At 38.8% G+C, this 12,899-nt stretch overlaps 1 protein-coding gene across 1 annotated transcript; it reads left to right on the top strand.

Annotated features, from left to right (window-relative positions):
• The first annotated feature begins 2,203 nt into the window (after positions 1-2,203).
• Positions 2,204-3,091, top strand: LOC121765814 (polyubiquitin 11). The gene has a single exon (XM_042162062.1). It carries the CDS (start codon positions 2,291-2,293, stop codon positions 2,981-2,983), a length of 693 nt encoding a protein of 230 aa, XP_042017996.1. The 5' UTR covers positions 2,204-2,290; the 3' UTR covers positions 2,984-3,091.
• Positions 3,092-12,899: the final 9,808 nt, after the last annotated feature.

Raw genomic sequence — 12,899 nt, 5'->3', positions numbered from 1 at the left:
ATAGCTAGATGCAAGTAGGTTAAGGTAGTATGGTGATTTAATATCTGGTGGCATTGTTGTTAATTTTTGTCGGGGCCAACTACTAACACCTACATGTCTCAAAGCCATTGAATGATAACCAATGGAGATTCAGAGCCAAGGCATTCCGAGTAAGCTGCGCCATATAAAATTCTATCACGTATTTTACGGGGACATGTGGTGAACCTTCAAATCTGCCTATCACTTTTGCGTAGTGGCATTTCATAATCGGAGGCTTGCCACACAAAGGTGGACTAATCACCCATGAGCTGGTCGGATAAAGAAGAGCGAGCTTGCGCTTATAGTAGCAATGAATGAATGAATGAATTGCGATAGGTTGGAAATCTGACAATTGCATTATATTTCTTAGGAATCATATTCTCAACAATCATAATCATATTCACATGGATCATATTTTCTAGAAATCATATATTCAAGAATCAAAATCCCAGATATCATTTCCCTATTAACATTATTTTAATGTCAAACAAACGTGGCCTGAATCTCTTGGACTCTTTTCTTCACATATTAGTCTATTAGTCTTAAATCTTTGGTCTACTTACATGTAATTAAATTAATGTATCATGGACGGCTTAATCATTCATCTTCAATGAGTCTCATGAATACTCCCTCCGTCCGCAAAATATTATCCAAGTTTGACTAGGCATGAGTTTTAAGAAATGTGTAGAAAATTACTTGAAAAAGTTAGTGGAATGAGCGTCCCACATTTATATATTAGTTTTATAATAGAATGTGAGTATAAAGAGTTAGTGGAAAGTGAGGACCATTTACCAAAAATAGAAAAAAATCAAAGTGGACAACTTTTCACGGACGGACCAAAATGGTAAAACTGGACAACATTTCACGGACGGATGGAGTAATTATTAAGTCCAATATTTTTTAACTAATCTGTCAATTAATTCTTAAACTTCTTAGAGCATCCACATCCATGCTCTTCCGCAAGAGCATGGATGTGGGCTCGGACCCACATTTATTCATTTTTTACTTCATGCTCTTCCGCAAGAGCACAATACCCACATCCATATTCTTCCGCAAGAGCATGCTCAAGAGTCTCACTATTCTATTATTCAATTTAAATACTTCAATTACTAAAAATATTTCCACAATATTAAAATGCATTAAAAATACTCAAAATACTATTACAAATTACTAAAAAAATTAAAAATTACATAATTAAAATCCTAAAAATTAAAAATTACATAATTATTTTCATAATAAAAAAATAAATTTGAAGTATAAATGAGAGATAATTTGATGTAAAGAATGGATGATGAATGTGAGTATTTATAGATAATTTTGGGATAATTTTTATAAAAAAATAAAAAAAATTGAAAAGAATGGTAAAAAGGGCTATATTTTTGGGAATCCGAAAAAATATATTTTTTCTTTTTCCAGATTGTTTTTTATTTTTTATGAATCTAAAAAAATTAATGGAATAAAAACAAGCCAATCAGGAGGCACCACGTAGGCGTGCTCTTCGGCACGACGGTGCTCTTGCTATCGAGCAGGGCCGTGTCGTCGGCAAGAGCACAACAGAGCACAGCAGACTACAGCGGTGAACACGGACGTGCTCTTGTCATTGGCAAGAACACAACTCTTCCGCAAGAGCACCGATGCAAATGCTTGGATTTTACTTACTAGTTCAAACAACTACTGTATTTTGCAAGCCCTGAATTGAATTACCTCAATTTAGACCGAATTACTTCAATTTAGACCCAATTTTCATACCCCTAAGGATTCAAATTTCAGCATAAAGAAAAATGGTTGTATCATGAAAGTTTAAAAAATTATAAAGGTAATTGAATATTAGTCTATGTTAGGGGCTTCGTTCTATCAATTTCTAAAACGTGGAATGTTGATCTTGTTTATCAAAACCTCTGAAATTGAGTTTCTCCCAAAACGTGGAATGCTGATCTTGTTTACCGAAATCTCTGAAATTGAAATTTTATATAATTGACATAATATATTTTCGAATATACTCATTTAATATGGTCAAAGTAATTCAAAAATAAAAACAAATAAAAGTAACGCCAAATTTCCGTTCAACGTTCTAGAAGGATCGACCCTCGAGTCCTCTGCAGAACATTCTCGAACGTCACCAACCGCCTTTGGAATCGGCAATTTCTCCTCTTTCGCTGCCTATAAATATATTCCTGGACACTTGCTTCAGCAATTCATATCAGCATTTTGCAATCTCTGACTTTCCCTTCAAACCTCTCTTTATCACCAAATTCTCGTAGCATATTTGAAAATGCAGATTTTCGTGAAAACCCTAACAGGGAAGACCATTACTCTCGAGGTTGAGAGCTCCGACACAATCGACAACGTCAAGGCCAAGATCCAAGATAAGGAGGGGATTCCGCCCGATCAGCAGCGCCTCATCTTCGCCGGGAAGCAGCTTGAGGACGGCAGAACCCTCGCCGACTACAACATCCAAAAGGAATCGACGCTCCATCTAGTCCTCCGCCTCCGCGGTGGGATGCAAATCTTCGTCAAAACCCTAACGGGGAAGACGATCACCCTCGAGGTCGAGTGCTCCGACACAATCGACAACGTCAAGTCCAAAATTCAGGACAAGGAGGGGATTCCGCCTGATCAGCAGAGACTCATCTTCGCCGGAAAGCAGCTTGAAGACGGCAGAACCCTCGCCGACTACAATATCCAGAAGGAATCCACTTTGCACTTGGTTCTGAGGCTTCGCGGTGGGATGCAGATCTTCGTGAAAACTCTTACTGGCAAGACGATCACGCTGGAAGTGGAGAGCTCTGACACTATCGATAATGTGAAGGCGAAGATTCAAGACAAAGAGGGGATTCCGCCAGACCAGCAGAGGCTCATATTTGCAGGGAAGCAGCTCGAGGATGGGCGTACCCTCGCTGACTACAATATCCAGAAGGAGTCTACTCTGCACCTTGTCCTTCGCCTCCGTGGTGGTGAATCATAATTTATTACTATGATAGCTTGAGAAGTTAGTTTTTGTAATCAAAAGCTCGGTCTACTGTAATTACAAGTTTGTGATATTCTGTTGGTATTAAGTAATCTTGTTTCGTTCTTTTTCCTTCCCATTATCATTTAGAACGCGAACAATTTGTGATTGGATTATTTTCTGTTCAGAAGTGTGGTTTGTTTGTCCATAAATTTCTCGACACCACAAAGTGTAATAATGGGTTTTATGATTTGATGGACGCAAAGTCATCGCTTAGGTGCGTATTCAAACAGCTGGATGTTCTATTCTTTATATTGAAGTTGTTGGCATATGTTCTCTGCTCTACATCTATTTGTCAAACATTGCTTAAGATATTGTATCATGGAGAGACCGCTTGCTATTTTTCAATGCTATGAGTAACAAGGCCTCTCTTGATCTCATTGCTGGAATGATGCAGTAGATAAACAGGGGACGAGCCGAGTAGTTGGCCTTCTAGATGCTGGTTCTGGTATCACAGAACCTGAGAGATGGATGGCTCTTCTCTTTGGCATCATCGCATTCTGGTGCCAGGAATGCAGTGTTTTAGCTATTATTTCGTTAAATATCCGTTTGTTTCATGTTTGATCCCCCATCTTTATGTATTCATAGCTTGTTGACACTCTTGTGAAAGTCATCTTTTCTTCTTACGTGACAAAGCTCAAGACCTGACCAGTGTGATTAGAGTACAATGGTGATTCTCACATTTCACAAAGAAAAAATACTGATTTTTGGAAGTCGTTATTTGATGATAATATCTTCTGTTTTCTGATGGAAGCAGAATCTCACCCCAAATTCATATTTGCGAGATAATGGTGCAAGTGTTTTTGTTGAACAAGGGAGAATCTAACCAAAGCCCAAGCAAAGAAGGCTAGCTGGAATGAATTCTAAAACAGAAAGCATTGGATTGGTAGGTCGACAAGGCGGAACTGATGATGTCGACCTCGCTCCGACCGCTCCCCGCCGACCGCTCTTCCTGTAGGTAATACCCCTGGAACTTTTGGATTTCTTCGTTGGCTCTGTATATGGCGTTGCGCACCATACTCTCGTTGCGCTCGATTGTTTCAGCCGGCCGGTTTTCATTGTACCGGCGACAGATGCGCCACCAATAATGATCGTCGGATTGGTTCGTGCCAACCTCCGGATCTTCGGAGATTGACAAGAACGCTTTGAACAATTGCTCCATCTCCGCCGGAGTGTACGGCGTGCGGACACCGCGAGTAAGAGGAGTCGGAGTTTGGGAGGGGCCGCTCGACCTCGCTCTAGGCTCGGGTGTCCACCCGTATTGCCCTTCGGAAGCATCTTGGTCGTCGATCGGGTAAAGCCGGTAGCCACCCGAAACTTCCGAACCTTGGGTTTGAGGAGGGGCCGAATATTCCGTTTTCGGACTAGGAAACGGTTGAGAACCGAACCACTCGGGGTTCCAACCGTGGGAGCAGGGTGGGTGATCGCCGTGTCCGGACATTGTTATGTTGTAGGAGTGGAAGAAAGATTGAGAATGAAAATGAGATAATATAGATGAGAATTGTGTAGTGTGGTGTGAATTTTTTGGTGTGAAAGTAAGGGTATTTATAGATGAAAATGTGTATTTTTGGGGGAAAAAATTGAAAAATAAATTAAAAGTGGATAGGAAATGGATATAATTTTTTGGGAAGTGGGAAATTTTTTATATTTTTAATCGGATTTTTTAATTAAAATCCGATTTAAAAAAAATCAAATTGCCAACGGCTATGCCGTTTGCCAATCACCGCCTGCCACGTATGCTGCTCGCTGGCACGGACGTGCTCGATGGATCGAGCAGCGCCGTGCCAGCGGCAAGAGCGCAGCGGAGGACAGCGGTGCCGCGCCGCTGGCACGGACGGACGGACAGACGAGCCACAGCTCACCGATGTGGATGCTCTAAAAGTCAGAATAAAATTATTAAATACACTACCCATATTTTCATAGCAAGCCAGTGCTCATATATATTTGTGGACTTCGCACTCACGAATTCAACTAAAAGCACCAATCATCCACTTGGACACTTTTTTGATGGGGAACTTTGTGTTGCAAATGTCCTTAGATGTCTTCTAGCTAAATATCCAGCATATAGTACATATTTATACGTGCGTCTTCATTAACAATTGGTCGAGGAAGTCAAATCTAAATCGTTTATTCAATTAACTTTCTCTAGAAAAAGTTTTCGATCAACATACATGAAAGATTAATAATTTATGGATATCTTATATATTCTGTTTATGTGTGTCTAGAATCAACAACATCAAGGTTAAATAGTTTACTCAATGTGATTGCTACAAACTCTTCTGAATGCGTTCGAAATTGACATTTGAAAATATAATTTCACATCAAAGAAACCATATTGTATATCTAGAATCTATTTTGATGATAATTGCAAATTTTGGGCAACTAATGATGACTAAATTAATGTGCATGAAAATGATCAAATGTGAGATAAGTAAGTACCATTACATGGCTATTGATTCATAACCTCATAGTGAATTTATAGTTAGAAAACAATGGAATTTGTTATAGAAATTACATTTTAATCACTGCAACATCTTACAGAATATTATAATTAAGTATTGTTGTTGTGAGACCTAATTTCAACCTGCTTTTTAGTCCATGTTTTATGGATTAGTATTATCAAATAATTACTACTCCAGTATAAATTACTCACCTTGCTTATAAATAAAGAAAATAAAAGAGATAACATTCAATATCACAAAGTTTTTATTCGCAAATGACAAAGATACACAAACATTTACAGTGAAATAAATCATATAACTACATAAGTCATACACAACCAAACACATAACATACATTACAACACATATCAATACTGAACAATATCTTCAAACATTGTTCTTAATGGGGAGAACTATATCCACTCTGATCATAGTGATACTTATCCCATAATATCACCTCTCGATATCTTGTCGAGCCATTTATTCCTGGAAGCACCCGTGAACTTAGATCGTTGGTCAAAATAAATTATTGTACGATGTGTGGCGAAAAAGGTATGATATATTCTTCGGACCCAACTTAGTTAAGAGATTAATAAATTATGTTAAATGAAATTAATGGTGATAAAATAAAATAAGAAATGGAATAAAAAAAAAAGAATAAAATAATAATTGTTAATTTATTTTTTTGTATAAAAGAAATAACTGAGTTAAATTAAGATCATCTAAAATGAATAGAACCCAAATAAATTGAGGGATGCCGTTCTGTGAGATTCTCTGAATTTGTGACATAATTTATATTCAAATGTACGCATTTAAAAATTTAGGCTGTTTTACATTTCAAAACTTGAAAAGAAAAAATAAAGCCAAATCAGCATTCAACGTCACCAACCAATCGGCAATTTCCCCCTCCTTCGCTCCCTATAAATTCAAAACCACGTTTGCCCAATTTAATCATTTTGCAATATCTGAATCTGAATTTCCCTTCAATTATTACCCGATTCTTGCATATTTGAAAAGAAAATGCAGATTTTCGTGAAAACCCTACCATTTACTCTCGAGGTTGAGAGCTCAGACACAATCGACAACGTCAAGGCCAAGATCCAAGATAAGGAGGGGATTCCGCCCGATCAGCAGCGCCTCATCTTCGCCGGAAAGCAGCTCGAAGACGGCAGAACCCTCGCCGACTACAACATTGTCCATTTATGAAGTAATCCTGTTTCTTAATTTGCAAAGTCTGCAACATTTTTAAGTAACCTTGTTTCTCAAAGTTTGTGATATTCCAATCGTGTTTCTTATTTTTGCCTTCCCACCGTATGTGATCATGTGAATTTTGAGAATAATTTGTCAATGCATTTAATTGGGATCGTTTGCAGTTTGGTTTGTTCGTTCTAGAAGCAATTTTGAGTTGTTATATTCATACAAATTTCATCTAATGCGAATGGTATTTTGCTGGACATCACAATGCGAAATAGCGGGTTAAGGATTTGTAGGAAGTAGTTAAGTATTCAGTTTAAAATTAAATATGCGATCTCTTTACTCCTTATTGTGAAAAAGTCACTGCTTAACTGCTTGTATTTAAACAGCTGATTAATCCTTTACACGGAAGTTGTGTTCTGTAGTCTCCATCTTTTGTCAATCATTTCAAGAGAAGTTCTATCAAGGGGAGACCATGAAGATTTCCTGTTGTGCTTGCCGTTTTTCAATTCTATGACTTGGCTTGCTTGCTTGCTTGGAGTAACAACAGGCCACTCTCGATCTCATTCCTGTAACAACGGAGTAGAGGATGAGCCATTGAGTTGCTAGATCCTGAGTGTCGGGAATGCAGTGTTTTAGCTATTATTTCGTTAAACATCTTTGGTTTCATGTTTGATCCCATCTATATGCTGTCATAGCATGTTAACACTCTTGTGTAAACCATCTTTTCTTTTTACATGATGAAGTTCAAGAACTGACCTGTGTCACTACCAGTGTTGTCAAAATGTCGTTCGGGTCGCTCGGGTCGCCCGGGTCGCCTGGGTCGAGACCATCACCGCCCCAACATGGGTGGGTTGATCGAGATACAGGGTCGCCGTTGGGTTGCTATCTCTGATTTTCTCAAATCTCTCACATGTTTTCTGACTCTCTAAATCACAATTCTCTATATATATGCATGCACCACATCAAACTTTTCAAACCTACTTTCTACACTTTAGAATTCGGCCTCTTCACTCCTAAACAAATAAACAATTCAAATATCTTTTGTTGCCACCCTTCATATATTCCTTTGTTTTGATATTTTCAGACAATAGTATCAATTATTTATTGTGTTATGACTTATGAATTGTTTTGATTTTTTGATCATTTCTATTTTCCACTTTATCTCTATTCACATGAATTGCGTTTACATTTATATTATTTGATATATTATAAACATTAGAGCAATATATTTATTTTATTTAATATTAAAAGGCAAAACAATTAACCTAGATTTGTGGGTCTCTCGACCCAGTTGTCTCGTCGACCCGCGACCCGAATTTTTACCTCATCGACCCGATGCGCCCCGCGACCCTAACAACACTGGTCACTACACTGCTGGGGAATATTTGTACCAGTACCCTTTTGCAATTGACACTATGAGTTGTCTTAGCATATGTTATATTTTCTCATTGTTGCGTTTAAAGCATCCACAATTGGACGGATATCCCCACGGACAAGGACATCCCAAAAAAAACACTTGTCATGTCATTAGGACATCCCACTGCACAATAGTGAACAAGCATTAGGACATCCCAACAAACCAATTCACAAATTCACAAATACGGAATTAAGATTTCGACATGAATACAGGAAAATGCAATCATAATTTCATTAAATAAAAAAAAATTAAAAGTACAATTCAACAAAAAAACAACGATTTTCACAAATTACATTATAAATATCAATGTGCACTCTTCCGCGCTCGCAACCTTCAATTATATTCTGCTGGAGTCGAATATGGGCTTCTTATTGGTGCATGTCGGCAAATGCTTGGACCCCGTTCGGCGTCCTCATGAGGTATCACCATTCGTACATTGGGGGTGGCCACGTTGTGGCTTCGACCGGCTGCATCTTTATTGGCCCAATCAGTCAGCTCTGCACCTTCTTGTTCGACGATCATGTTGTGCATCCCAAGCTCCCTCGTAAATTAATTCCATTCGGCCCTATCTTCAATTATTTCTGTAACCCAAGACTTTAGCCCAACAAATAATTCTCTGCCTAACTGTCAAATCTTCTCAACCCAAGCATACACCATTTCCGGCCCAATATAAATTCCTCAAATTACTCCTCAAGAGGCCCAACTTCCTCAATTAAAATCATCCTTCATCTCATTTAATTCTCTAAGCCTAACTTAAATACTCTTCACAGTCCACATAATTAAATGTCCAAGCTCAACAGTTAATATCTCGGTCCAATCCGTAATGAAATACTAGCTCACTACTCGAAAATATCCAGCCCATTCTCTTATTTAACTCCTGGCCCAATTTGAATTAATTATTCGGCTCACAACTCCATTCTCCTCTAATTCATCTTCGGGCCCAAATGATTTAAATAAGGAAACCAGCCCAATTATTTTAAATCCTCAGTATCGGCTTCTTCCTTCATCACCATACACTCCACGTTCCTCAAATTTAGGATATCCTAATTCCCAAAAATCAATTTCACTCATTTTCCCCCAAATCTCTCAATTAGGTAGAACCCTTCTTCTTCTCTCGGATATGGCGATCAATCGCCGTCCTCTTCCTATCACCGGTTCTCGCCTTCCTCCGGCGAATCCTCTCATTCCGGCAACTCCTCTAGAATCGGCACTCGCCTCCGATCCCTCTCTACTGCTCTCTTACCGACCGGCCGTCGCCCGTCGGCCATGCAGCGGTGTGTGCGGCGGTCACGCCATTTTGCACACTCTCTCTCTCCGTCAAGTTCTCCAATCACTATTCCATAGAGCGGTCACGGCGCTGCCCCGTCTGTCGGGTTCGGGCAAGTGCAGCCCCTTCTCAGCCTCTTCCCCTGCCGCTGCAGCTACCGCCTCACTGCTCGTTGCTGCCAGTTGCACAGGCAGACAACCGCTGCTGGAGCTGTTCAGCCTGCTGCCCCGTGGAGTCCCCGCGGCTGCCCTCGTGGCCTCGCCATCGCCTGTGGCCTCCGAGGCAGCCCCTCGGCCTTAAAGCTAAGTTCTATAATTCTCATTGCTTAGACTACTTTGTTGAGTCCTTGGGGCAGTTAGTGTGAGGTGTGACTATTTGGTGTTGGGAGAGGCTTACTGCTTGGTTTTAAACTCTTGAAAATTCACTGGGATGTACTCACTTTCTTGTCTAAGTTTTCTCAAGCTTGGTTTGATTAAGATCTCTCTCTATTAGATACTTAATCCATACTTGCTACTGCCATGAGACTTCTATAGCTATGATTCTATGTTCTTGAGCCAAGTATGATGTCCGAAATAATGCAGAGAGGGTGCTAGTGTATTACCTCATTCTCGGTGACTCCTTCGAACGCCGGACTGCCCTCTCGGTCTTCACCACTCCTTCCTCCCTTGCTGCACTTCTTGTGAATTTTGAGAGGTGTGAGGAAGGAGATGGTGGTGGGGCTGGTATTTATAGCCAAAACTCCTTGGCATTTTGTGTCTAATTTGGGTTAAAGATTCTCTCTCCTTTTTGATTTTGGGCTTAAAGCTTCACTACTATATTGGTGTAAGGCATTGGAGAGCTCCAATTTCTATTTTGAGCTAACAACTAACCTCTCTTTTTGAGCTTTGTGACTGAGCCCCTTTACTTAATTGGTGTAACATTTGGGACTGTTCTTATGCTGGATTCTCGGCCTTGGTGTTGGGAAGGAGCATCTGATCCATGTTCCTTTTGAGCATGTTCAATGAGCTCATTTTACTATGCTCATTTGTATTAGCTTCCATTTTGGTGTAAGATGGGAATGTGACAAAATAGCTGCTTCTCTGCCCAAGGAGGCAGCCTCTCGGCTGTATTATTCAACCTGCCTCCTATCCATGCTTAATCGAGCTTGCCCCTTCTTCCCCTTTCTTATAAGTCTATTTTTCTAACCCCATTTTGTGTTAATTTGCAGGTCTAGGGGCTGCCTCTTTTGGAGTTTCATGGGGCCATATTTTCGAGAAAGATGGAGAGAAGATTGATGAGGGGTAGAAGATCTCCTATTGTAGCTCCTTTGACCAAAACAACCTTAACTTTTATCTAAGTTTTTGCTACTACAATTCCAATAGAGTGGGATTAGCTACTACTTCATTTCCTTCCTTGGAAGGGTCTCTTATGCTTGAATAGGAACCTTACTTGTAGCTTCATTCATCCAATTGTGTAGTCCCTTTCAAAGTACTCATATACTACTTGCAAAATTCCATCATTCTTGTAAAAATACTCCTCTAAGTATTTTTCTAATAAAGTATATGTTTAACTTTTATCCTTGAATTAATTTATTTGTACTTTGATTCCAAGTATCTCTTCGTCCAAATTTTTTTTTATACTCCAAAATCCAAGCACGAAAACTCGGGGTGTTACAGCAGCTCTGATCACACCCTCTTCATCAAAAGAGAAGGCGAGAAAATCACTTGTTTGATCATTTATGTGGATGATATGATTATCACTGGAGATGATGACGCCGAGATAGAGCGACTAAAGGGACATCTTGCAGCGGAATTTGAAATGAAGAATCTGGGTGACCTCAAGTACTTTCTCGGGATCGAAGTACTTAGGTCTGGAAAAGGGATCTTTATCAGTCAACGCAAGTATATACTGGACCTCTTGGCAGAGATAGGAATATTGGACTGTAGGCCAGCAGACACTCATATAGTTCAGAATCATGGGCTTCAAATCACAAAAGGAGCGAACCCTACTGATCGGGGAAGATACCATAGACTAGTTGGGAAACTCATCTACTTATCCCATACGAGACCAGACATTGCCTATGCGGTAGGAGTCCTCAGTCAATTTATGCACAGTCCTCAAGAAGAACATTGGGAAGTAGCGCTTAGGGTGGTACGATACTTGAAAGGAATTGCCGGACATGGAGTGCTATTTCGGAAAAATGGGCACCTAGACATCCACGGATATACTGATGCAGACTGGGCAGGGAACCTGATGGACAGACGATCCACTAGAGAATACTTCACCTTTGTTGGTGGGAACTTGGTAACTTGGAGAAGTAAAAAGCAGAAGGTCGTGGCACTCTCAAGTGCCGAAGCTGAGTTCCGAGGTATTCGAAGTGGCTTGACCGAAATACTGTGGCTTAGAAGGTTGATGAGAGAATTGGACTTGGAGTCACAGAAGACTTGCAAGCTGCTATGTGATAATAAAGCTGCAATCAGCATTTCAGAGAATCCAGTGCAGCATGACAGAACGAAACACGTCGAAATTGATCGACATTTCATAAAGGAAAACCTCGAAGAGAAGATAGTGGAGATTCCATATGTGAAATCTGAAGATCAACTAGCAAACATCCTGACTAAGGCTGTCTCCGCAAAGAATTTCCAAGAAGTACTGGGCAAGTTAAGTTTTGGAGATCCTGTCACTTAACTTGAGGGGGAGTGTTGGAAAGAGTGTTGGAAAGAGAGCCGGAACATCTACAAAATCAAGGAGAAGATCACGCATTGAATGAGAAGATTACGGAGTATCTCTACCGCATAATTAGGAAGATATAATTGAGTTAATATCTTACCTTGTATAGTGATATTCTAGCCTATATATCATGTACTATACCATGTCAATAATTAAGCAATAATATTACCGATTTCTACAAATTCTAAAAATTGAATTAAAGATCAATTGAAATATTCAAATTTTCAAATTTGAAATTAAAATCAATTGAACCATTAGTTGAATTTGAGATAGATTAAAATGAAACCGATGCATTTGCGAGCTACGGAGCACAATAAATTTAAAATATATATATATATATATATATATATATATATATATATATGGGTTAGGGAGGTGATCAATTGCTAACTAACTATCAATACAAAATTAAGATTAATTTTTAACTATTAAATTAGAAGATCAATGGTTGATATAATGTTAAGTGATTATATTTTAAATTAAAATAATTATTAAATAAAATTGAAGGGTATTAATGTCAATTCTCTCTTATTAAAATTATCCTAAAACTTTAAATTTATGTAACTCTATCCATTTAAATTATTTTTTCGCAAAAATATATCAAATTAAATGTAATTTTATAAGTATTCTAACGAGATCCCAATTGCATATGTTCCGACGACGTTTGGATGATGAAATTTGATAATTTTCATTTCACTTTTCGTATATGGTGATAATTAGAATTTTTTATCAACAAATACATAATGCATATAAAATCTCAATATAATGCATGTGAACTCTCAATAAAAATGTGTTGATATTTTCGTGTACTTGTGTTGAAATATTCATGCCATTGTGTTGATA

The sequence above is a fragment of the Salvia splendens genome, chromosome 14 (assembly GCF_004379255.2).
Source record: "Salvia splendens isolate huo1 chromosome 14, SspV2, whole genome shotgun sequence".
Classification (NCBI taxonomy): domain Eukaryota; kingdom Viridiplantae; phylum Streptophyta; class Magnoliopsida; order Lamiales; family Lamiaceae; genus Salvia; species Salvia splendens.
Note: the sequence above shows the minus strand (reverse complement) of the source record. Positions and strands in the feature narration are given on the sequence as shown.

Coding starts and splice junctions, on each gene's coding strand:
- LOC121765814 (XM_042162062.1), top strand. CDS start 2,291: ATGCAGATTTTCGTGAAAACCCTAACAGGGAAGACCATTACTCTCGAG.